Genomic DNA, 26,205 nt, shown 5'->3' with positions numbered 1-26,205 from the left:
TGCTGCCTTTGACACAATTGACCATGCAATCTTATTACAGAGGTTAGAAGACTGGGTGGGAATCTCTGGTCGTGCTTTAAACTGGTTCAAGTCCTATCTGGAGGACAGGAAATATTTTGTTGAAATTGGTATCTGTGTCTGAGACCAAATGGCTATGACCTGTGGGGTTCCCCAGGGGTCAATCCTGGGACCCCTATTGTGCAATCTGTACATGCTTCCATCAGGCCAGCTAATACGCAGCTATAATGTGTCCTACCACAACTATGCAGATGACACTCAGATCTACGTGTCACTGACAGCAGGAGAACACGGGCCTGTAGATACATTGTGTCGCTGCATCGAACAGATCAGTGTGTGGATGCAAAACAATTTCCTCCAGCTAAACTCAGACAAAACTGAAATCATTGTCTGTGGCCCACAGAAACAAAGAGAAAGTGTTATCAGTCACCAATCTCGGGGTAATATTGGACAGACCTGAACTTGAACAGCCACATTAAATCCGTAACATCAGCAGCTTTTTACCATCTAAAAAACATTGCCAGAATCAAAGGAATAGTGTCTAAACCAGACTTAGAGAGACTGATCCATGCGTTTGTCTCCAGCAGGTTAGACTGCTGTAACGGCCTGCTCACTGGGCTCTAAACGGGCTGTAAGACAGCTGCAGTACATCCAGAACGCTGTTGCTCGAGTCCTGACTAGAACCAGGAAATACCACCATATTAGTCCAGTGCTCAGGTCTCTGCACTGGCTTCCTGTCGCTCAGAGAATAGACTTTAAAACAGCTCTGCTTGTGTACAAGTCTCTTCATGGTCAAGCGCCAAAGTACATCTCTGACATGTTAGAGCCATATGAACCAACTCGGGCTCTGAGAACCTCAGGGAGGGGTCTCCTGCCTCAGAGAGGGGTCTCCTGCTGGGGCCCAGAGTCAGGACTAAACAAGGTGAGGCTGCGTTTCAGTTTTATGCTCCTAACATCTGGAACAGTCTTCCAGAAGATGTGAGACAGGCCTCAACTCTGACAATGTTTAAATCCAGGCTGAAAACAGTTCTATTTAGCTGTGCATATGACACCTGAAAGTGTTTTATCTGCACTCTTCACTTTTAATCTAATTAATTAATGATTATTTTTATGTTTTATGGAATGATTTTATTTGCCTTCTTGTGATTTTATGTAGCTGTAAAGCACTTTGAATTTCCTTGTGCTCTACAAAAAAACTTACCTTACCTAAGACACACAGCTCTCAGTGAGAGGGGTGAATGAAGAAAATGATGCAGTAGGACTTCTGCATGCTGAGTTAGTGGCACACATGTTTAGACAAGGTTCGGGTGTGGGCAGTTGGGTAAACTGTTTGCTAATAGCTGCCACTTTGTCAGTAAAGAATGAGGGAAAGGTTCTGCCTTCGGATTGGAAGCAGGAGGCGGAGGATTAAGTTTTGAATGTGGAAAAATATTTCCGGGTGTCAGTAGTACTGTGAATCTTGTCAATGTAGAAAGTCGTTTTTCCATCAGTGACACTGGATGAGAATGATGACAGTAGTGCCTGGAATTTAGATCTGCAGGATCTTTTGATTTGTGCCATTTCCTTTCAGCAGCTCTGAGGTTGGTGCGCAGCGATCAGAGAGTATCATTAAGCCAAGGGTGGGACTGGGAGGATGGAGCGGGTTTGGTGGATAGAGGACACAGACCATCCAGACATGAGCTCAGTGTAGAGCAGAGGGACTCCGTGGCATCATTAACCTCAAGGGAGGAGAATGTGCTGGAGGTTGGAAGAGCTGGGTTTTGAATTTAATTAATTGGATTTTATTGGATTACAATGAATTTGACTCTAATTGGCTTGAATTGGACTGTATTATTGAAGTGCCTTGAGATAACATTTGTTGTGATTTGGCGCTATATAGATAAAATGAATTGAATTGATTCTTCAGAACCCATCAGGCCCTGCCATCAGTTAGATGTTTCAGATCCATTAAGACTAAAACAAACAGTCAGAAACAGCTTCTTCCCTTCAGCCATTACCATGCTAAATGCTGTTAAGCTCAGGTAGTGCACTAATGCACTTTTCATTACAACACAGTCTCATGTTTACAAGCACTTTTTATACGTTTTGATATACGTTCCTCAAGTCGTTTTTTTTTTTTTTTTTTTACTTTTTATTTTAGGCCTTCCTGTTAGCACTTTGGTCAGCTGCTATTGTTGTTTTAAAAGTGCATTATAAATAAACTTTGACTTGACTTGACTTGACGTTTCATTGCTACAATGACAATAAAGAGACATAGATGGTGTGTCTCTGTGTGTATTGTCATGCATTATCTAAAACTCATCTGTAAGTTACATTTCTGAACCAGTGTAGTCATTTCTGTGTATTGCAGCTTCTACAAGTTCTTTACCCTGAAGAATTCCTTGGTGGATCCAGAGTCCAGTGTCCCATATGCTATGTCTGTCTGTTTAGCGAGGTCTTCAGCACTCTCAATGGGAGAAACCATCCTCTCCACCGTCAGGAAGGCAGCCAGGTTGGCAGTGTATGATGAGATAATAATCAGAGTGAAAAACCACCACACCCCTCCAACGATGCGACCTGAAAGTGACCTGCACACACAAAGACACACAGAGTTCAAGTTCTGCTGTAATTACAGTTTCTAACGTGAGCACTCGCCTTACTTTTTCATGGGACTGCTTCGTGGCTGCTCTAGAAACTGCAATAATGTTGTTGACTGCTTAGGTAAATATAAAATCTGACCTTTGGTATTGCACCACCATGACAGGGATGAATTGAACAAAACTTCAGCAAACTTCATGTGAATGCCTGTTTGTTTTTGGAATCTGACATTGGTGGCCATGATTAACGCTTTCCAACTGAAACATCTGCAGTTTGTGTAAGGGTCTGTGTGTTTTTGGACTGGGTGGCTCCTCCTGTTAATCATCCTGCTGACCCTGGTTTTTAAGCTCCAGTCTCCCAGAGGTTCCCAGATCCCAGATCGTTGTTCACCCACATTTGAGAGACCAGGAAAAACAGATTACCAAACACCAACCTCAAGGAACCATCTACAGGAAAAGCCACTCTGCACCGCCGACCTTAACTGCCATTTTTCTGCCGCACAGGACGATCCAAGTTTCGTTACACGAGTCCACGGGCCGGCACGCCCCTTTGTTCAAAGCCGAGATTAAAGTTAACTCAGATGCTGTCTAACCTGCATCTCCATCACAGAGCCACAGACTTGCTACAGGAGAACCATTGCTGAACAGAGAACCATTGCTGCACATTTCTATCACCTTGTAAATAAAATCACTTGTCTTTCGCTTACTTCCTCATCTCAGTCTCATTCAGGATCCTGCCCACTGGTTAACCTTAACACTTTGGTTCTCAGCTCCAGCTCCTAAATGCAGTGACAGTGTGCACAGCAGGAAACGCCAACAAACCACAAGCCCTTACTGCGATGTTTTAAGGACCATACAGTGTTCAAATACTTTTGAATAGTGTCTAAGTACACCCCATCAAATGTTGCCATATGACATGCAGGTTAGTTCCATCTGTTGCTTTGCAGTCTGCTCCTCCTCATCAAAATGGCCTGTGTACTCTAATGTTAAAACGGCTACAACAACCTACTCCAGCATCACGTCCATCCAGCCACATAAGCATTGTTGTGCCATGATGTGTTCAGGGTCCCTGCTATAGAAGTCTGACTTCTGACAGCTGTTCTGAGAACAAGCTAGGGCCCAATAGGATTCCTGTATTAGTTAGTAAAAGAAGGAATCGAAAACAGTCAACCTGCTGGGTGAATCTATCTAATCTGTTAACGATACCACGTACAACTCAGAATACAACAGAGACCAGTGTAAACTCCACAAAGCTAGCCTTACTTAATATTAGATCTCTGTCCAATAAGTCACTGTTAGTTAATGACTTCATAATTTCACACAATTTAGATTTTCTTTTTCTGACAGAAACATGGTTAACAGAGAGCACAAGTGCTACTGTTCTTAATGAAGCAGCTCCCCCAAACTTTAGTTTTATGGATAAATGCCGAAATGGGAGGAAAGGTGGGGGGGAGGCTGCCTTATTTAAAGATACATTCCAGTGTAAAGAGATCTCATTTGGTGAATTCACTTCTTTTGAATATCTGAGTTTTATTTTAAAGGGTGTTCCTAAAATCCTGTTCTTAATCATTTACAGATCTCCAGGATACTGTGCAAGTTTTATTGATGATTTTTCTGAATTATTGTCTGTTATTTCAACTGATTTTAACCATTTTATCTTGACCGGGGATTTTAACATTCACACAGATAATATGACGGATGGTAATGCCAAAGAATTTTCTTCTGTGCTGGACATGTTTGGTTTGTGGCAACATGTAACAGAACCTACCCACCTTCGAGGTCACATTCTGGACCTGCTCATTTCTAAAGGTGTTGATATTTCTTCTGTTGTGGTTATTGATTTGGCCTTGTCTGACCATTTTTGTATTTTATTTGTTTTACATATCACTCAGAATGTTCAAACAACCAGCTTCTCAGTTAAGAAGAGGTACATCAATGAGAAAACAAGTGCTCAGTTTAGGGAGGCCATAGCTATGTTACCAACAATCAGCGCAGTCGGTTGAAGGAATGCTGGATAATTTTAACTTGAAAATTTTTAATGTAATGGAAGCTGTTGCACCGATAAGAATCAAGAGCACCTTGATCAAACAGAAAACCCCATGGAGAAACACCACTACGGTCAAAAATCTGAAAAGAGAATGCAGGAAAGCTGAACGTAAATGGAGGAAAACAAAGCTTCAGATTCACTATGAGCTGTACAAAGAAAGCCTGCGTAGTTCTAACAATGAGCTGTGCAAGGCCAGACAGCTGCATTTATCTGAAATGATTAATAAGAATGTCAACAACTCTGTTTGCTATGGTTGAAAAACTCACAAATCCTCCTAAACAGTCAAACCCAGACCTCCTCTCCACTGAGAAATGCAACGAATTTGCCAACTTTTTTAGCCAAAAAAATCAAAACGATTAGACAAAACATTCACGCAACACAGACAAACAAGAAAACTAATCTGTGTCTAAAACCTAGAAATAACTCTGACGTTGTCACAATTTAATATTGTTGATTTAAAAATCCTAGAGGAAACAGTTCGGCATCTGAAATCAACAACTTGCACTCTGGACATAATACCATCCGACTTTTTAAAAACTGTTTTTACCTCAGTAGAAAGTGATCTCCTACAAATAGTTAACAGCTCACTGGCATCAGGCATTTTTCCCAAGTCACTAAAGACAGCTGCCATTAAGCCTCTCCTAAAGAAGAGAACTCTAGACGCCTCTATGATGAACAGCTACAGACCTGTCTCTAATCTCTCTTTTATATCTAAGATTATTGAGAAAGTTGTATTTAACCAGCTCAACGACTTTCTGAATGAAAGTGGAAGTCTTGATAACTTTCAATCAGGCTTCAGACGTCATCACAGCACTGAAACAGCTCTGGTCAAAGTGTTAAACGACATCAGGTTGAATACTGATTCTGGTAATGTTTCAGTCCTGGTTCTGTTGGACCTTAGCGCTGCGTTTGATACTGTAGATCACAGAATCCTGTTGCACAGGCTGGAAAACTGGGTTGGACTTTCTGGAGCGGTCCTTAACTGGTTCAGGTCCTACTTAGAAGGCCGGAGTTATTTTGTTACAATTGGCAGCTATGAATCTGAGCGAGTGGCCATGACTTGTGGAGTCCCCCAGGGGTCAATTGTTAGACCTCTTCTGTTTAACTTATATATGCTCCCTTTGGGTCAGATATTGCAGAATTGTAACATCAATTATCTCAGTTATGCAGACGATACACAACTTTATGTGTCTCTGTCACCGGACGACTGCAGCCCAGCAGACGTATTGTGTCAGTGTCTGGAGGAAGTAAACACCTGGATGAGAGAGAATTTTCTACAATTAAATGAAGACAAAACTGAGATAATTCTGTTTGGGAGCAAAGAGAAGAGGGTCAGCGTTGGTAAATATCTTGAGACTCGGGGCCTTACAATCACTGACCAAGTTGGTAACCTCGGAGTGTTGATAGACTCAGATCTGACTTTCAGCAGCCACATCAAAGCTGTCACCAAGGCAGCTTTTTACCATCTCAGAAACATCAGCAGAATTAAAGGTTTCCTCTCCCAAAAAGACCAGGAAAAACTCATCCATGCATTCATCTCCAGTAGACTCCATCACTGTAATGCTCTTTTAACTGGACTTCCCAAAAAGAGCATTACACATCTGCAGCTCATCCAGAACGCTGCTGCTGGAGTTTTAACCCGGACTAAGAGATCTGAACACATCACAGCAGCTTTAAAATCTTTACTCTGGCTTCCAGTCAGTCACAGAATAGATTTTAAAAGTCTGCTGATGGTTTACAAATCCCAGAACGGTTTAGGCCCAAAATACATCTGTGATATGTTCAGAGAATATAAACCCAGCAGAGCTCTTAGATCCAAGGACTCAGGTCAGCTGGTCTAGTCCAGAGTCCAGACTAAACATGGAGAAGCAGCATTTAGCTGTTATGCTGCAAACAAGTGGAACAAACTGCCAGTGGAGATTAAACTTTCCCCAAATTGAGACATTTTTAAATCCAGGTTAAAAACATTTCTGTTCTCATGTGTCTATGCATGAAATATCTTTTAACTTATCTGGACTGTTGCTTGTTTTTAAATTAATTTAAATGATTTTATTTGTTTCTCTTTATATTCTTTTATGTATTTTTAATGCTTCTTGCACTCCCTGCTGCAATGCTTTTATTTTATGTAAAGCACTTTGAACTGTTTGTACATGAAATGTGCTATACAAATAAATTTGATTTGATTTGATTGTTGTTGAATATGTGCATCATAAATAACCAGATTTTGTGTCATGGTTAGTAATAATGTCACAAAGCAAAAGCTGACCGAAACTGGTTTCATTGGCATTATCAGGAGTTCAGTGGAATTAATCTGCTGAAATGACATGATGCAGTCATGTCAACAAAGAGCTGAATCTTTAAAGAATGGTTTCAACATCTTGTGGAATTTCTGATACTAAGAGCTGAGGTGGCTCCAGCATTAGTAACCTGTTCCTCATTACCTGCTAGGTAAGATTTATGAACTATTTACAACAACCTCAGGAGTGGCACCACTGGTATTATCAACAGCTAATAGTAGGAACGAGTTGTGGTTAAACTGCTATACAAACCTTGGTGAAATGTCACAACCCTGCCTCATGAAAGCCCCCAAAGAGAACCAAAGGGAGTTAAAAATCCCAAACTCATTGTTGGATTCAGTTGTCAGGGGCAACGCTCCATCCTCTGGTTCCTCGAGTGTCCACTCATAAGGGCTGAATCTAGACACCTACAGTGATGGAACATGAGCATGTCATTAGAATGATCATGTTTTAGATTTCAATCATTTTTCTCTGACAAATAGTACAGTATTCCAGTGGGAAACAGAAACACTATTAAAGAAACAATTAGCATGTTTCTGTCGTGGTGGACAAAACAGTCCAGCTTTGTCAGGAAAGAACATTTCATCAACTCTTTGAATGAGCATTGTCCAGACCATGAAAACAGTAGTTTGACCAAACCAGTACAAAAAAGTGTGACCTTAAGGCCCACATCTTACCTTTTTTTTCAATTCCCAGAGATGGAAGACGAGATAGAAAAACAAAAAAAAAATCTGAAAAGGTTGGGATGGAGTGGAAAATGCATATTTCATCTTTTGTCTCATCAGCTTCATTTGATCAGTTAAACATTTTTACATTTCAGACCTGCAACAGATCCCAAAAACCACTGGGACGGGGAGAATTTACTGCTTAGTGAGGTAAAACAAAGCCAATAATACTATTTCAGACAGATGATGTCAAGATTTGACAAAGTCTTTGAGGGGCAAAGATGTTCAGAGGATCTCAAGTTTGTCCAAAGTTCCCTCAAAGAAAGATTGGAAGGGATTTGCACATTTCTCCTTCTACAGAGCAGAAACTCATTAAAGCATTCAAGGAATCTGGAGGAATTTGGAGACATCTGGGCTGGAGCGTCACACGGTGGAAACGTGTGCTGTGGTCAGAGCCATCAGTGTTCCAGATCTTTGTTGGAAGAAATGGAGCAAAGAGCCAAAGGAGCATCCAGCCTGCTGTCAGCAAGCAGTCCCTGCAGCCAGGCTCTGGGATGGGACGGGCTTGGATCAGGGCCCCAATGAGCAAAGCTCATTTCCACTTCTGTGATGGCAGTATTGATGCTTGCAGTCCTGACCTGTCCCCAAACTCTGAAACAACCCCCCCCCCCGTGCTGCTGCACACCTGCTGCACACCCGAAGACCTGTTAGCAGGTAGCCTGGGAATTCCCATGCTGCTTTGCGCTCGATTTCATTCTCACTGCAAAGTCAGCCTGGAAACCACCGCCCTTATTTTTGCCAGAGTTTTGGAACCAATCACAGAACGGGGGGGGGGCAGCAAGACGATGACGACGTCTATGCGCTACACCGAAGCTTGTAGAGTGTTAATCCAACATAACAGCGGACACAACGTTACCGTTCAATGCAGCCTAAAGGCCCATTTATGCCCTACGTTAACTACGGAAACGGACGCTTTCACCCGGTTCCGGGGGGCGTTTCATCCGTCAGTTTGTCCGTAGGTCAAGAGCTTAGCAATCCGGTGAGCTCCGGGCGAAACGGAGCAATACCAGAGGAATTCGTGGGGGCAGTAGAGAGTCAGGAGCGTGTTGGCTCCGGAAGTTATGGAGGAAGAAGAAGAACGAAGAGTAGGAGATTAAAACATTTTAAGATTTAAAAATGCCAGGTAATGGAGGAGAGGATTTGTGAGATGGTCAGGGGGTATATACATTTGTATGACTGCAACTTCCTCAATTGACGCCATGTTTCTCAAACCCGCGGCCGACAATGACTCAATATAATACCTCCCTCTAGAGGATTTCTTACGGACGTGCGCAATACGGACGGAGGCATGAACAGAAGCTCCGGGAGCAACGTATGGACCGGACAGACGAATTTCGTCCGGTTCCGTAGGGCATAAATGGGCCTTTAGAAAGTGTTTCGGAGTAGATTCACCCTAGGGTCATTTGAACCGTGACATCCAGCCAAGTAGCCCACCCGAAGTTTTTCCGATATTGGCTGAACATCAGCTGAGTTACCGAGTTATCCCGAATAGCTTAGCACAAGCGCTAACGGACCCTGGCAGTATCTCCAAAATTACCACACTAAAACCACATGCCATGACACCAAACTTCTACAGTAGTACAAATATGGTCTGTACTCACAAAACGATGCATTTGGAAGTTTGTACATAGTCCAGGAGTTTATTATTATCATCAACACAAGCCTGATTGCTTTTCTGCTGCTAAAGCGGCGTCGACGTCACTTCTGGGAGCTTGGAGCTTCAAAGTAAGATGAGGGTTGATCTACTACTGTAGACAACAAAGCAAGGCTGCTCAATTTCTCCATTATTAAAATAAATTCACAACTCTACAACATAAAAAAATCATGTAGAATATAGCATATAGGCCTATTTTGTTGTCAATTTAAGTAGCTTAGAGCGCAAGTTTACTTTTATTTTCCATTTTTTTCTTCTTCCTCGTCGAATTTCTGTCGTCATCTGGTATAAGTGATACAATTGGCTATGAATCGCGCGCAAAGCAGCATGGGAAGAACCTGACGTCATTTGATAGACATTCGTAGCGCCCAATAAACGGCTCTAGGCATTCGTAAACCACGCCTCAAATACGAGAAAATGCACACCTAGTTCCCAGACCACCGTCTCATCGAGATTGTGGACGCGTCAGCCAGGCTAGTTAGCAGGAAGAATGGGACAAAATAACAGCTGAACTCTGCATCACCTGATGTCCTCACTGTCAGAACGTCTCTAAGTGTATAGGGAGAAGGAAACGTTACAGTGGGAGAAGGTTCTCTGTCCTGACTTTTTTTTTCTTATGTCTTGCAGGATTGAAAAGTAAAAATAAATTTAATGTACTGAAACTGGTGATATAAAACATGACATACTGCAAATCAATAGTGTCTGCAATTGAAATAGAAATCAATGGAAAAGTAAGAATTGCAGCTTTTCTTTCTTTCTGTCCCAGTTTTTTCTGATTTCAGGGTGAACAACAGCTACTGAGCTCACATGTCAGCAGATAGATGAAATGAGAGCTCTTCAGACAGACAGTTGCATCTCTCAGCAGTTTGTCTCCCTCACATATGATGGGAGACATGATGTTTTTTTGATTAAAATCAATAGACTTTTGGCAGGTTGTCTACTTCATCCTATGAAGGTAATTACAGGGATTCTGTATTGTTTCTCAGGCTGCTGCTAAAGGGACTGAAATTGCAAGTGATGCATATATGTTAAAATCATATTGTTGGATAAAAAAAAACAATTTCAATATAAAACAAATACACACAAATGAACTAAAAAAAAATCATGTAATACTTGTAGAATAAAAAAAATTCAACCCCAAAAGAATTGAGCGGAGGTAATATGTGTAGATACATACATTTTCAGGCCTTAACTCATTAACTGCATTTAACCAACAATATTTTGTGATCTTCTAACACCTAACAGCCATGACAACAGAACAGTGCCCAAGAAACAGGTTCACTTACCAGAAATAATACAACACTAACTCCTATGTAGGCAAAGACAATGCACATCCAGATTTCATAGGCCAGTGGGTCCAGAAAGGAGAATACTCCTGGTTTGGATTTCTGTGGTTTCTTGATCATTATGGAGATTCCCAAAGACATGAAAGGTTTGGAGAAATCGATCACCTCTTCACGAACCAGTGTGATTGTTAGTGGAGCAACTGCTATATCTGCTTTCTGTTGGAGAAGAAAAACACAGAGTATCAGCTGGATATCTGCTTCCATGCTACTGAAGTTCAGACAAGGATTACAGGTTCATCGGGTTCACCTGGACTTCATGATCTTAAAACCTGGCTCATATACTGACACTGGTCCCTTCTGGTTCATCATTGCACTTTCCTCACTGCTACTGTTATGGACCCACACACACTGGTAGTGTTACTGTTAGAAATGAATTTGGCTTCAATTAAAATCCTTGCATGAAGCCCCTCCTGTCACATTCCCTGAAAATATTGTTGGATTTCTTCTCTTTTTCTTTTAATACTTTAATATCAACAGTTTCTTAATATCAAGCTAAAGACAACACTGAACAGGACTGGAACATAAGCACCGTTGTGCCTGAGTGGAGGGACGCTGAACAGACAGAGATTAAGAGGAGGAAATGTAAGGATTTAGAGACAGGCAGAAGCAGAACACACTGCTGAATCTTCACAGAGCAATTTATTGCTGCTGTATTTACTTTTAAGATATCATACTTTATAACTTTAAATGTGTTTCATTAGCTAACCTGACGGTTTGGAGCTCTGTGTAGAACTCAACCTCTAACTCATCATTCCTCGTACATCTCACCCAAACAAGTCCGCCTGTCAGCAGCAGTTTGAACCACCTAACTGTGTGAAACCTTCCCGTCCCTCCCACAGACTAAACCGAGCTTTCTTTAAACACCATATTAACGTGTGCACGTGGTTTTTATCTTACCCCATACACCAGCTCTCCAACCATACCATTCCAGATCTTGGTTTCAGCATCTCTTGCTCCATATTTGCCATCTCCAACAATCCTTAGTTGGTAGCGTATACCACAATGCTTTGCGATTTCTGCCGCTAGGTCAACACAGTAACCTAACATCAAATTTAAAAAAGGTCACATATAGTGATAAGAAATCACACAAGTCATTTAGAGGACCCAACAATTAAAAGTGAACAACCAATATATTCAGTGTGGTGTAAATAAGAGTAGTGAGTGATACACGTTGGTTTGCTGTGGAGCACCAAGTCAACTGAACCATCTCAACCATATAGTTATATTCTGTGTGTTTTGTTATCTATGGATTTCTGTCAGCTGATTTAAATCTCTGTCTGATTTCCAAACCTGTTGAGAATCCTTCAGCTGTGAAAAAGGTGACTGTTGATGATCTTTAGAAACGCACACATGAATAATTAACATGACGTACCTTCGTAACGATCATTGTCTTGAAAAAGTTCAGAGTTCTTCTTGAGCATCACATATGGAGCTTCCTGTTTATACAGACAAAAATAATAAAGCAATGCTGGGTATTTTATTTTTACACAGTTAATCAGAACGATATGATTTCACTTGCATTGCATAGTGCCAGTTTTTTATTCTAAGAGCTTGAATAAGGGCAACTGGACTTCTTGGATCTTGAAGACGTTTCACCTCTCATCTGAAAGGCTTCTTCAGACGGTGGGGAGTATCAGCTTCTAAAGCCTCTAGCATGGTTGCAGGAACACATTAATGATACTGCTGCAGTATTTGGATCATTTTAATTTTCTAATTCAGTTAAAAGAGTAGAAGGTCTGAAGCCCCCGGCATCACCACTTGGAGTCTCTGCCCTCTTCTTGGCCTTCACGTATCTGTCCCGTAGCTTCTTCCACACATTCTTACAGAACTCTCCCTCTTTCCCCAAAGTTCTGCCCATCCCTGCCCACCAGTTTGGGGAGTTTACGTGCTCCCTGTGTTGTTTTACAGAAGTGTCGTAAAGGTGCCTGTATATACGCACTTCCTCACTGAGCCTGGCCTCAAACTGGTCCATCCGGTCTGTCGTTGTTGGCGCAGCCAAGTTACAAAAATCGAGTGGTGCACGACACCGCGCTGCGCCGTCTTTTCAAGGGAAGCGCCAGGCCTGAAACGTCATTTTGACGTCACGGTGCGACACCGCCGTGACAGACGCGTCAACTGTAACTCCGGCTTCAGTAGTGGGGGCCGTTCACACTTGGCGGGTCGTTACAGTCACATGTGTCACTGAACCCAATGTGCACGTCGATAGAGTCATCTATGTGCTCTTCCAGCCTCCATGTTAGACGCCCCATGTGATCGTCCATGATTAATATCACCATCATGCAGACCATGAACACGGTGGCCTCCCCGCTCTCCATGTTAGCTTCTTGGTGGTGTTTTTTCTTCTCTCCTTACTTTTACCGGCTTTTGTTTTGTTCTGTTTTGTTGTTGAATGTGGCGCTAAAGTAACACGTCACTGTCGCAGACGGCTGCGCCGCATCAGTCCCGACCTGGTCCGACTCATGTGGGAATGCAGACTGAAACAGTTCCCCTGGGGAAAGACAGTTATCAGAACAAAATTCGAGGAGGACCGTTCTTAGAACGGCTCTGTCCGAAAGCGGCTATTATCACCTCTGAACTGTCTACCTGCCTGAAAGGGAGAGTTCTGGTTACAGGATCCAAGGTGTGAATGGTTGTGAAAATGCCTGGGGAGGAGAGACCATGCTGCTCTGTGGGTGATGGTACCTGAGCCCACCTCCTCTGTTCAAAGATGATTCTTCCAGTTGAACATGCTTCCTTGACTCCTCTCTCAAATCATCTGTCTTCTCTGTCCAGAATGTGGACATTACTGTCCTTAGAGTGTCCATTTCCCCTGAGATGTAGGTGCACTGCTGGGTCTGGACCATTCCCACCTTGGATTCAACGACCGAAACTCGCCGTTTCAGGCAGGTTTCAGGCAGGTTTCAGGCAGGTTTCAGGCAGGTTTCAGGCAGGTTTTAGGCAGGTAGACAGTTCAGAGGTGATGATGATAATAACAACATGCACACTGGTCAGGGGGTTCGGTGACACATGTGACTGCAACGACGCTCTCTGCTTAGAAGCTGATACTCCCCACCATCTACTTCAGAACTGAAGAAGCTTTTGGGATGAGAGCTGAAACATCTTCAAGACCAAAGAAAAAGTCCAGTTGCCCTTATTCAAGCTCTTCTGATTACCATGACCTGGATGACTGAGAATCTTCATCAACACTTTTACATGGTTTTACCCTGTTCTGTTGTCTGAGGGAACAGAAAATGCAATGATTTTGTGAACTGATTCAGTGTCTGTGTCTTCTCACACATTCACTTTAGAATTAGAAATGAAGGTATAACTGGGAATTAGACTTTCTATCCAAACACACATTGAAACTCATCCAGCAGGCAGCAATTGAAAAAGTTAACCTACAAGTTTAAAAGAAGAATCTAAATCTTAAGTCATCTGCTGTCAACTTGAAAAATCTAATGTCATACATGATGTTAGTATATTCAAAATATGAAATGTCAGAAACAGAAGATTGTTTCCATCAGGTCAGATATTTTCCGTTTGTCACTCAGTGGGGTTACATGATGAGATTAATTCCATTATAGCAATAGTTGGGTTATGCTCCTTATGTGAGTAAGGGTAATTCTCCTTGGATATATGGCGATGAATGAATGGGATCAGAGGTACAAAGCGTGTCATACCCCGGTATGATAGGTGGCGCTGTACCCATTCCAACTGTTGCTAATAGAGCCACTTCCTGTTGACCTCTTCACCAACAACAACAACAACAAACTCAGGCATTGGAGAAAGATGGAGAACGAAAACATCTGGAGCATGCGCAGAACGCAAAGTCTAATTCACCACGTGCTTCAGCGTCTACAAGCAGGTTTAGAGTGACTTTCAACCCAGTTATCTCGGGGTCTTAATCCTATCGCGAGTAACCCGATCCGATCCAATTCTTAGTCAGATTAAGGTGTCTACATGAACTTAATAACTCAGTTTTATTGTAATTTAGTGCCATGTAACCCCACTGAGTGTTTCATCTATTCGGAGGCATTGTAAGGCATTGTATAATCAACTTATTTTAGTTCAGTTAAAGTGAAACACATCCAATGGCCTGTGTGTATTTTTCAATTTCTTTTTATTTTGTTACCAGTATAGTTGAAACGATGACGGTCTTGTTTTCCATTCCCATGGAGTCATTAGGATAGAGGTCTGACTTTGTCAGCACCATCTTATCCACCTCATTCCAATAGCCAATCTAAGAGCACACACAAACGAACGTCATTTATTTATCGGACATCAAACACACACATATGCTATCACTTTGGCAGTGTTATTATTCAGATACCTTAACAGGTCCACTGTTCTTCAGCTCCATGATTGTCACAGAGTAGTTAATCCTCTTCCCGTACTGGTCAAACTGAATGTTTCCTGTTAAACCATCCACACGCACCTAAACACACATCATCCAAGTATTAATGTCAGTTCAGTTTATACTTTCATAGATAGGTCAAAAGAATATTCAATTTTTTTTAATCTCAGTGAGAGGATGCTCAGGGTTGTTCTTCCTATTGGTCAGCCTGTGCAGCATTCAGCTGCAGAGCAGTCCCCAGCACAGAGCCAGCCTTCTTTATCACTTTGTTCTCTTTCATTGAGTCTCTGGCTCTGAGGCTGCTGCCCAACAGATGCTGCAGAGCAGATTCAGACTCGGTGCCGACGCTAAAGGACCTGAGCTTCCTGAAGAAGTACAGTCTGTACGGTCCCTTTATATGGACAGCCTCAGTGTTACATTTCCGGTCCAGTCTGCTGTCCAGGTAAACTTAAGCAATCCAATACTTTGAGCTGTTGGATGGAAGTTTCACATGAAACAGTCATGCTGCTTATCCCTGGTAGCGGCCAACTCTTGCTTGCCGTTAATCTACCCGCACCAGGCAGTGACAAAGCTCCATTCCCCATTTTCATTTTGCACCAATGGACTTTTACATTTTGAATGGCATTTCCATCTATTCTGTTGCTTTTGAATACATCTGATCACTTTATCTGTTTTTTTTTTACCTTTTCTTCTTATATTTTCTGCTCCAACTTTCTTTCTTGGACTACTATCCATTTAAAAGCTCTGCTGTAAGTGCTGCCTGCTTTGATTAAAGGATTTCTCACTATTGTCTGAAATGATCATAAACAAAACCACCACAAGAAGCAGGGCATTTCCTTTACCTACTACCTACTTTACCTACCAATCATGGAAAAAGGAAGTTTAAGGACGAAGTTTTCATGTATCCAAAAAAAAAAACCATCAGGATTTCACCACGTGTTAAAATGAGGTAAATCCAACCTCAGATGAACAACACCACATGATTTATTACACTGTGTCGTTATCTACTGAACAAACACTAAGAGAAACTTAGCGAAGTGAACTGGAAGTGACGGTTTTTATTGCTGATGTCTTTCCTCCTTGGCATCATGTAAACACACACCTGAATGCTGACAGAACTTCTGCTTTCATAGAGCTGCTCACACTGACTGATGATCAGTGCATTTACTTATCCTTTTAAATCATGTGGAAGCAGTACAGGTGGACGGAACTGAACTTTTTTTCTTTTTCACATGACTGTGCCGTCTCCCTCACAAAGCCTGAGCACCATCTATCATCAACTTTTAAAGACCTGGGTCTTCCTCCGGAGGGCAGCCTGATATGTGCTTACCTGTTTGAGGGCACGCTCAATCTCTACCCCCTGTGCCCAGGGCACTGCTGGATTGGCAAGACAGTCCCCACTGTTGCCACGACGACTCATGTCTATACTCTGTTTGTGCAGAAAGCGGAACGCCTCAGTCATCACGTGGACGGCATCATAGGTGAGCGCTGAAGTATACTGAGGATAAAATCATTGACAAAAATGATTACTGTAGGACTCCAACATGCAACAAAGGTTAAGAAGAAATGTTGTGAAAAGGAGCAGACTGTGACACCCAGCAAAGAACCATCCAGTCAGTGTGGACCCAGTGGATACACACTAACTGCTCCTCCACTGGGCCCCCCCTCAAACATCATCAACTCAATCTTCTCATTTTCAGGGCCGAGCTGACCTCACAGCCAAACCCAAATCATTCTCATCCAAACCTGAAATTGATGCTGATTCTATTTCTGTTGATTCACTTTCTATTCACCAGTCAACTGCATACTGCTAATACAAGAAAAACGGAGTTAACTCTTTCATACCTCTATGATTGAGTAGTTTTTTGAATGGGCTACACTGACCCTGGATTAGCTTCAGGTAACTGGATGTGCTGTCTTTCCTGGAAACATTAAACTCATTGAAACTAGCCTTAGAATCCATGTTGGATGTCCGGCTCTTACTTTGATTCGTGAATCAGCTCCAGGATACTCTTTCTCCTCCAAAGCCTCCCATCGTTGGTCGAATTTGGCCACCACAGGATCATCAAAATCTACGATCTGAAAGCCAGACACATTTGCTCCTCCATACTGGATTTTGGAGAGGTCACCATCCACAAACCCCTGGAACAAGATGAACCACAAAGAACATCATTTCAACTGATGGATTCTGTATGAATGTGTTTATTCTCCGTCACGATCCATGATCTCAGTCTGTTACTGCATTTTAAACGTGTGTCCCTCTGCAACACACACTGATGACTGTAACTGAACCGTGATAAGTGCCATTAGCCATACTGACTTTTATCAATCACGCAGAAGCAGTGTTATTATGTTCAGACTCAGAAGACTCACTAAGTTGGCGATGATATAGTGGTATCCTTTCACGTGCCTGCCTATGGTGATCACCTGATGGGACAGAGAACAAGCCTTCATAAGACAACCAAGAAGAGTCTCACAGACACATACATAGATAATCAGTTGAATGTTTACAGGACTATTGTTGAAGTCTACTTCAGATGACCGAAGAAAAAATATGTTTTCTCTCAAACAGAGCAGGGAAGCAGAAACATGAGAGCATCAAAGACAGCAAGAGTAGAACTTTCAAATCAAAAGAAAGAACATTTTTTACTCAACTTAAGACAAAAGAAGACTGAATGAATGAATGAACAATATTTTTCCAAAAAAAGTCCAAAAAGTTTGGATCTGATCCAGAAAAAATAGCTACGAAGTGTTGAGCATATGGGACTCTGTGAGGACTGCTGTAATAGTGTTGTTAGTACTGACAGAAATAAGACATGATCAGAAGCACTTTGACAGGGCAGGGGAAGCTTTTGTGTCTTATTGATGGATATTATTAATAATACTGGTGGTAAACTGGAATCAACCTGTTCCATGATGTCTTTGACTTTGTCTTGCTCACAGTCGAGGATGATGCGTCGTTCCTTACGGATCTCTAAGTCCTGAAAAACACAGGAACATTAAACAAGACATTCACACACAGCCTGCAGAGGGAAAGCCCGTCCCGTTCACTCCTGGCTGGCTATGGGAGGAGACGCACACTTCCTGCCACCACGGACCAAGTCTAACACCAACTGAGCTGGAACTGTTTTGGGATGAAGCTTAAAGACAGGTTCAGTAAGGAAGATCTCCTCTCTTATTCCTATAGTTTCTGATCCACTTCCACTTCCTATGTTGTAAGATTAATTCACTCATTCATTTACATGTCATTGTTGTCATCCAATAATTAGTTCCCCCACTCTCTCTGAACTGTAGCTCACAGCCCACAGTGTCCAACTGTTGTTCAGATGCAGCACACTGCCTTTCATGAAACCCCCCCCCCCATCCAAACTATTAAGGCCGTCTCTTTTTAAAAAAAACTTTTTGTCACTAAGTTATAAATACACCAACATAGGTCCTCTTCAAACACAGATGGTAAAAATGTAAAGAATTCGTGTCACTGCCAAAACCTACTGGTTAAGTTGAATTTTCCAAAACAGAAACTAACATATAGTTTTAAGATATTAAGAAGCCTTCAGGAACACACTGGTATCAACCATATCCCAGTATTGCACAGACGGTGTGGCCGTGTGACTGTATGTTTCTGTCATGGGGAGCTGGTCAGAGCCAGAGCTACAGAGTAATACATGTATGACATTACATTTATTTATTTACATTCATTACAATGTCTTACTCTATAGCTCAGGTCAGAGCACCCCAGCAGTGCAGCCAAACAGCCAATCGAGTGCTGTTGCCAGGGCAAATTAATAAATATTTGGCCAATCAGTCCACAGAAGGAATGGTCTTGGGGTGCTAAAAAATATGGCCCCAGCAGCAGATATCCCCCCCTGAGAAATTTGTCAGGAGCCGCCACTGCTCCCTACCCACTGCATTACTCTTTAAAAAGAGAAAGCATGTGAATTGAAACTAAATGTGTCTCTCTTCCCCATAATGAATGCATAGATCTATGCTTTAGCCTGCGCAGCTCCATGAAGCAGGAGAGACTAACAGGTTTGGCCATTCTGAACGCCCACAGTGACCTTATGGATGAGAGCCCTGAGTCATGAGCAGCCTTTCCTTTGTTCCATGTGTGGTGTGTTTTAGCTGCTGTGCCTGGACATGTTCAGTATCGCTGCTGAATAAACGACACATCCAAGGCTACAAATGATGCTGTTATGATCCCTAAATGGCTTGTTATTAGTTATCAAAGTTACATTTTCTTAACAATGAAGATGCCGGGTTCATCCATTCCAGTTCTCTTATAACTGCATGCTATTATAAAAGAACTTCAAACCAAACCCGTAATCATTGATAAGTGTGCGTGCTTCCCCCGCCCTCCGCCCCCTCTCAGAAAATAGTTCCGACCTCCATGCAGTATGGTTTGAAATTTCATATCCATCTTTTTGGTGGGGTGTTTTCCCAAGTTCCTTTAGTAGTTTAAATATATCCTGGTTGGTCATTTATACCAAAACACTATTATTGAAACATATAATATCAGGAGAACCTACACATGATAATCTGGGGCTTTGTTGCCTCCAAAGTAGTCTGCGTAGAGAGTGAAATAAATCAAATGGTACTGCCACACCACATCTTATCAACTAATGATAATTAGGCCGTTTTGTTCTTTAATTTATTTTCTTAAAATCCATCTAAAGTCATGTCTTGTTGGCCCAGATATACAGTTTATTATATATGATCTGAGTATCTCCTTGTTTCACCAAACACCCTATAATTTACAGGCACAACAGTATTCAGATATGAACATGATGAAGACTTTACTCTGAATAAGACCATGCCATGTATGATCCTCTCAACCTAAATAAGGTTGTATCCAGAGGAAGCAATAATCAGCAATAATCATCTACATGTGGTGTGTCGAGATGGTAGTTGCATTACTCAGACTATCTTCTGTAACATTGTTAACTGGAATATGACTGGAATATCCTATCTGAAACTATGCAAACACCAGAATTTGAATATCTGAGGAAGACAGAGCGATGGCGCCCTCTATGACCTAAAGCAGCACCTCACTGACTCCAGAACAACACCAAGAGATGCAAACTCAGGTCAGTAAACCTGAGAAAGCCTCCAGGTTCTGACAGAGTACCTGGAAAGGTACTCATAGCATGTACAGATCAATTCTCAGAGGTCCTTGTCAGGATCTTCAGTCTCTCCCTGTTCCAAGCCACCATCCCAGTCAGCGTGTCTAAAATCCCCCACCATCCCAGCCGGCCTAAAATCCCCCACCATCCCAGCCGGCCTAAAATCCCCCACCATCCCAGCCGGCGTGTCTAAAATCCCCCACCATCCCAGCCTTACTAAAATCCCCCACCATCCCAGCCGGCCTAAAATCCCCCACCATCCCAGCCGGCGTGTCTAAAATCCCCCACCATCCCAGCCTTACTAAAATCCCCCACCATCCCAGCCTGCCTAAAATCCCCCACCATCCCAGCCTGCCTAAAATCACCCACCATCCCAGCCGGCGTGTCTAAAATCCCCCACCATCCCAGCCTGCCTAAAATCCCCCACCATCCCAGCCGGCGTGTCTAAAATCCCCCACCATCCCAGCCGGCCTAAAATCCCCCACCATCCCAGCCGGCCTAAAATCCCCCACCATCCCAGCCTGCCTAAAATCCCCCACCATCCCAGCCGGCGTGTCTAAAATCCCCCACCATCCCAGCCTGCCTAAAATCACCCACCATCCCAGCCTGCCTAAAATCCCCCACCATCCCAGCCGGCGTGTCTAAAATCCCCCACCATCCCAGCCTGCCTAAAATCACCCATCATCCCAGCCGGCCTGAAATCACCCACCATCCCAGTCGGCCTAAAATCCCCCACCATCCCAGCCTGCCTAAAATCCCCCACCATCCCAGCCTGCCTAAAATCACCCACCATCCCAGCCTGCCTAAAATCACCCATCATCCCAGCCTGCCTAAAATCACCCACCATCCCAGTCGGCCTAAAATCCCCCACCATCCCAGCCTGCCTAAAATCACCCACCATCCCAGTCGGCCTAAAATCCCCCACCATCCCAGCCTGCCTAAAATCACCCACCATCCCAGTCGGCCTAAAATCCCCCACCATCCCAACCTGCCTAAAATCCCCCACCATCCCAGCCTGCCTGAAATCCCCCACCATCCCAGCCTGCCAAAAATCCCCCACCATCCCAGCCTGCCTAAAATCACCCACCATCCCAGCCTGCCTAAAATCACCCACCATCCCAGCCGGCGTGTCTAAAATCCCCCACCATCACAGCCCTTAGCTCATGTTTTAATACAATCATTCCTGACATCTTGATTAATAAACTACTGGACTTCCGCCTTCCTCCCCAACCTATGCATGAATAGAAGACTTCCTCATTAAGACCACCATTGGTGGAGCTTTGCCCGCATCCTTCTCCCTCCCCCACACTCAGCACCAACAAACCCCAGGCTGTGTGCACTCCTGTATGACCTATATACACCAAACTGGAACTCCTCTCATCCCTCCAACATCTTCAGAAAGTTTGCAGTAGACACAATGATGGGGCTTATCTCAGGAGGTGATGAGTCTGGCTACAGAGAGGAGTCCAGCAACTGGCAATGTGGTGTTCAGCACATACTCTACTGCTGAACACAAGCACAACAAAGGAGGTAAGCGTAGACTTCCAGAGATCCAGAGTGGCACATGACGTGGTGTGAAAGGGTGCCATCCTTTAAATTTCAGGGAATCAACAACCTGCAAAAATTCTTTGGAAGAGACTCCCAGCTTTCACTGCCTAAAAAGGTCCCAAAGCATCCACCAAGACTCCTCTGAGCCATCATGTTGTCTGTTTGATCTGTTGTCCTCGGGAAGGCGCTACGGATCAGTGATAGCCTGCACCTACGGATCAGTGATAGCCTGCACCTACGGATCAGTGAAAGCCTGCACCTACAGATCAGTGATAGCCTGCAACTACAGATCAGTGATAGCCTGCACCTACAGATCAGTGAAAGCCTGCACCTACAGATCAGTGATAGCCTGCAACTACAGATCAGTGATAGCCTGAACCTACAGATCAGTGAAAGCCTGCACCTACATATCAGTGATAGCCTGCACCTACAGATCAGTGATAGCCTGCACCTACAGATCAGTGATAGCCTAAACCTACAGATCAGTGATAGTCTGCACCTACAGATCAGTGATAGCCTGCACCTACAGATCAGTGATAGCCTGCACCTACAGATCAGTGAAAGCCTGCACCTACAGATCAGTGATAGCCTGCACCTACAGAACAGTGAAAGCCTAAACCTACAGATCAGTGATAGCCTGCACCTACAGATCAGTGAAAGCCTGCACCTACAGATCAGTGATAGCCTGCACCTACAGATCAGTGATAGCCTGCACCTAAAGATCAGTGATAGCCTGCACCTACAGATCAGTGAAAGCCTAAACCTACAGATCAGTGATGGCCTGCACCTACAGATCAGTGATAGCCTGCACCTACAGATCAGTGATAGCCTAAACCTACAGATCAGTGATAGTCTGCACCTACAGATCAGTGATAGCCTGCACCTACAGATCAGTGATAGCCTGCACCTACAGATCAGTGAAAGCCTGCACCTACAGATCAGTGATAGCCTGCACCTACAGAACAGTGAAAGCCTAAACCTACAGATCAGTGATAGCCTGCACCTACAGATCAGTGAAAGCCTGCACCTACAGATCAGTGATAGCCTGCACCTACAGATCAGTGATAGCCTGCACCTAAAGATCAGTGATAGCCTGCACCTACAGATCAGTGAAAGCCTAAACCTACAGATCAGTGATGGCCTGCACCTACAGATCAGTGATAGCCTGCAGCTACAGATCAGTGAAAGCCTGCACCTACGGATCAGTGATAGCCTGAACCTAAAGATCAGTGATAGCCTGCACCTACAGATCAGTGAAAGCCTGCACCTACGGATCAGTTATAGCCTGCACCTACGGATCAGTGAAAGCCTGCACCTAAAGATCAGTGAAAGCCTGCACCTACAGATCAGTGATAGCCTGCACCTACAGATCAGTGATAGCCTGCACCTACAGATCAGTGATAGCCTGCACCTACAGATCAGTGATAGCCTGCACCTACAGATCAGTGATAGCTTGCACCTACAGATCAGTGATAGCTTGCACCTACAGATCAGTTATAGTCTGCACCTACAGATCAGTGATAGCCTGCACCTACAGATCAGTGATAGCTTGCACCTACAGATCAGTGATAGCCTGCACCTACAGATCAGTGATAGCTTGCACCTACGGATCAGTAATAGCCTGCACCTACAGATCAGTGATAGCCTGCACCTACGGATCAGTGATAGCCTGCACCTACGGATCAGTGATAGCCTGCACCTACGGATCAGTGATAGCCTGCACCTACAGATCAGCGATAGCCTGCACCTACAGATCAGTGAAAGCCTGCACCTACGGATCAGTTATAACCTGCACCTACAGATCAGTGAAAGCCTGCACCTACAGATCGGTTATAGCCTGCACCTAAAGATCAGTGATAGCCTGCACCTACAGATCAGTGATAGCCTGCACCTACAGATCAGTGATAGCTTGCACCTACAGATCAGTGATAGCCTGCACCTACAGATCAGTGATAGCTTGCACCTACGGATCAGTGAAAGCCTGCACCTACGGATCAGTAATAGCCTGCACCTACAGATCAGTGATAGCCTGCACCTACAGATCAGTGACAGCCTGCACCTACAGATCAGTGAAAGCCTGCACCTACGGATCAGTTATAACCTGCACCTACAGATCAGTGAAAGCCTGCACCTACAGATCGGTTATAGCCTGCACCTAAAGATCAGTGATAGCCTGCACCTAAAGATCAGTGATAGCCTGCACCTAAAGATCAGTGATAGCCTGCACCTACAGATCAGTGAAAGCCTGCACCTAAAGATCAGTGAAAGCCTGCACCTACAGATCAGTGATAGCATGCACCTAAAGATCAGTGATAGCCTGCACCTAAAGATCAGTGATAGCCTGCACCTACAGATCAGTGAAAGCCTGCACCTAAATATCAGTGAAAGCCTGCACCTACAGATCAGTGATAGCTTGCACCTACAGATCAGTGGTAGCCTGCACCTACAGATCAGTGGTAGCCTGCACCTACAGATCAGTGATAGCTTGCACCTACAGATCAGTGATAGCTTGAACCTACAGATCAGTGAAAGCCTGCACCTACAGATCAGTGAAAGCCTGCACCTACAGATCAGTTATAGTCTGCACCTACAGATCATTGATAGCCTGCACCTACAGATCAGTGAAAGCCTGCACCTACAGATCAGTGGTAGCCTGCAACTACAGATCAGTGGTAGCCTGCACCTAAAGATCAGTGATAGCCTGCACCTAAAGATCAGTGATAGCCTGCACCTACAGATCAGTGATAGCTTGCACATACAGATCACTGATAGCTTGCACCTACAGATCAGTGAAAGCCTGCACCTACAGATCAGTGAAAGCCTGCACCTACAGATCAGTTATAGTCTGCACCTACAGATCATTGATAGCCTGCACCTACAGATCAGTGATAGCCTGCACCTACAGATCAGTTATAGCCTGCACCTACGGATCAGTGATAGCCTGCACCTACGGATCAGTGATAGCCTGCACCTACGGATCAGTGATAGCCTGCACCTACGGATCAGTGATAGCCTGCACCTACTGATCAGTGAAAGCCTGCACCTACAGATCAGTTATAGCCTGCACCTACAGATCAGTGATAGCCTGCACCTACGGATCAGTGATAGCCTGCACCTACTGATCAGTGAAAGCCTGCACCTACAGATCAGTGATAGCCTGCACCTACAGATCAGTGATAGCCTGCACCTACGGATCAGTGATAGCCTGCACCTACTGATCAGTGAAAGCCTGCACCTACAGATCAGTTATAGCCTGCACCTACAGATCAGTGATAGCCTGCACCTACGGATCAGTGAAAGCCTGCACCTACGGATCAGTGATAGCCTGCACCTACAGATCAGTTATAGCCTGCACCTACAGATCAGTGATAGCCTGCACCTACGGATCAGTTATAACCTGCACCTACAGATCAGTGAAAGCCTGCACCTACAGATCAGTTATAGCCTGCAACTAAAGATCAGTGATAGCCTGCACCTAAAGATCAGTGATAGCCTGCACCTACGGATCAGTGATAGCCTGCACCTACGGATCAGTGAAATCCTGCACCTACAGATCAGTCATAGTCTGCACCTAAAGATCAGTGAAAGCCTGCACCTACAGATCAGTCATAGCCTGCACCTACAGATCAGTGAAAGCCTGCACCTACAGATCAGTAAAAGCCTGCACCTAAAGATCAGTCATAGCCTGCACCTACAGATCAGTTATAGCCTGCACCTACAGATCAGTGAAAGCCTGCACCTACGGATCAGTGATAGCCTGCACCTACAGATCAGTGATAGCCTGCACCTACAGATCAGTGATAGCCTGCACCTACGGATCAGTGATAGCCTGCACCTACAGATCAGTGAAAGCCTGCACCTAAAGATCAGTGATAGCCTGCACCTAAAGATCAGTGATAGCCTGCACCTAAAGATCAGTGATAGCCTGCACCTACGGATCAGTGATAGCCTGCACCTACGGATCAGTGATAGCCTGCACCTACGGATCAGTGATAGCCTGCACCTACAGATCAGTGATAGCCTGCACCTACATATCAGTGATAGCCTGCTAGCCTGCACCTACGGATCAGTGATAGCCTGCACCTACATATCAGTGATAGCCTGCTAGCCTGCACCTACGGATCAGTGATAGCCTGCTAGCCTGCACCTACAGATCAGTGATAGCCTGCTAGCCTGCACCTACGGATAAGTGATAGCCTGCACCTACAGATCAGTGATAGCCTGCTAGCCTGCACCTACAGATCAGTTATAGCCTGCACCTACGGCTCAGTGATAGCCTGCACCTACAGATCAGTGATAGCCTGCACCTACAGATCAGTGATAGCCTGCACCTACAGATCAGTGATGGCCTGCACCTACGGATCAGTGATAGCCTGCACCTACAGATCAGTGATAGCCTGCACCTACATATCAGTGATAGCCTGCTAGCCTGCACCTACGGATCAGTGATAGCCTGCTAGCCTGCACCTACAGATCAGTGATAGCCTGCTAGCCTGCACCTACGGATAAGTGATAGCCTGCACCTACAGATCAGTGATAGC

At 44.0% G+C, this 26,205-nt stretch overlaps 1 protein-coding gene across 5 annotated transcripts in view; it reads right to left on the bottom strand.

Moving 5' to 3' along the window:
- Nucleotides 1–26,205, bottom strand: part of LOC142379109 (glutamate receptor 2-like) — a 135,439-nt gene that overhangs the window by 74,215 nt on the left and 35,019 nt on the right. For all 5 annotated transcript variants that reach the window (XR_012769650.1, XM_075464236.1, XM_075464234.1 and 2 more), the window contains exons 5-15: nucleotides 17,903–17,977; nucleotides 17,370–17,423; nucleotides 16,980–17,138; nucleotides 16,327–16,494; nucleotides 14,973–15,077; nucleotides 14,775–14,882; nucleotides 12,036–12,099; nucleotides 11,561–11,703; nucleotides 10,604–10,819; nucleotides 7,191–7,345; nucleotides 2,387–2,585 (exon numbers count right to left, since the gene is read on the bottom strand). Coding sequence is in view for 4 of the 5 variants with exons in the window: in XM_075464236.1 (XP_075320351.1) it covers nucleotides 2,387–2,585; nucleotides 7,191–7,345; nucleotides 10,604–10,819; nucleotides 11,561–11,703; nucleotides 12,036–12,099; nucleotides 14,775–14,882; nucleotides 14,973–15,077; nucleotides 16,327–16,494; nucleotides 16,980–17,138; nucleotides 17,370–17,423; nucleotides 17,903–17,977 (1,446 nt within the window). In the remaining variant the exon portion in view is untranslated. The remainder of the gene's footprint in view (nucleotides 1–2,386; nucleotides 2,586–7,190; nucleotides 7,346–10,603; nucleotides 10,820–11,560; nucleotides 11,704–12,035; nucleotides 12,100–14,774; nucleotides 14,883–14,972; nucleotides 15,078–16,326; nucleotides 16,495–16,979; nucleotides 17,139–17,369; nucleotides 17,424–17,902; nucleotides 17,978–26,205) is intronic.

This window comes from Odontesthes bonariensis, chromosome 4, assembly GCF_027942865.1.
Source record: "Odontesthes bonariensis isolate fOdoBon6 chromosome 4, fOdoBon6.hap1, whole genome shotgun sequence".
NCBI classification, from domain to species: Eukaryota; Metazoa; Chordata; class Actinopteri; order Atheriniformes; family Atherinopsidae; genus Odontesthes; species Odontesthes bonariensis.
Note: the sequence above shows the minus strand (reverse complement) of the source record. Positions and strands in the feature narration are given on the sequence as shown.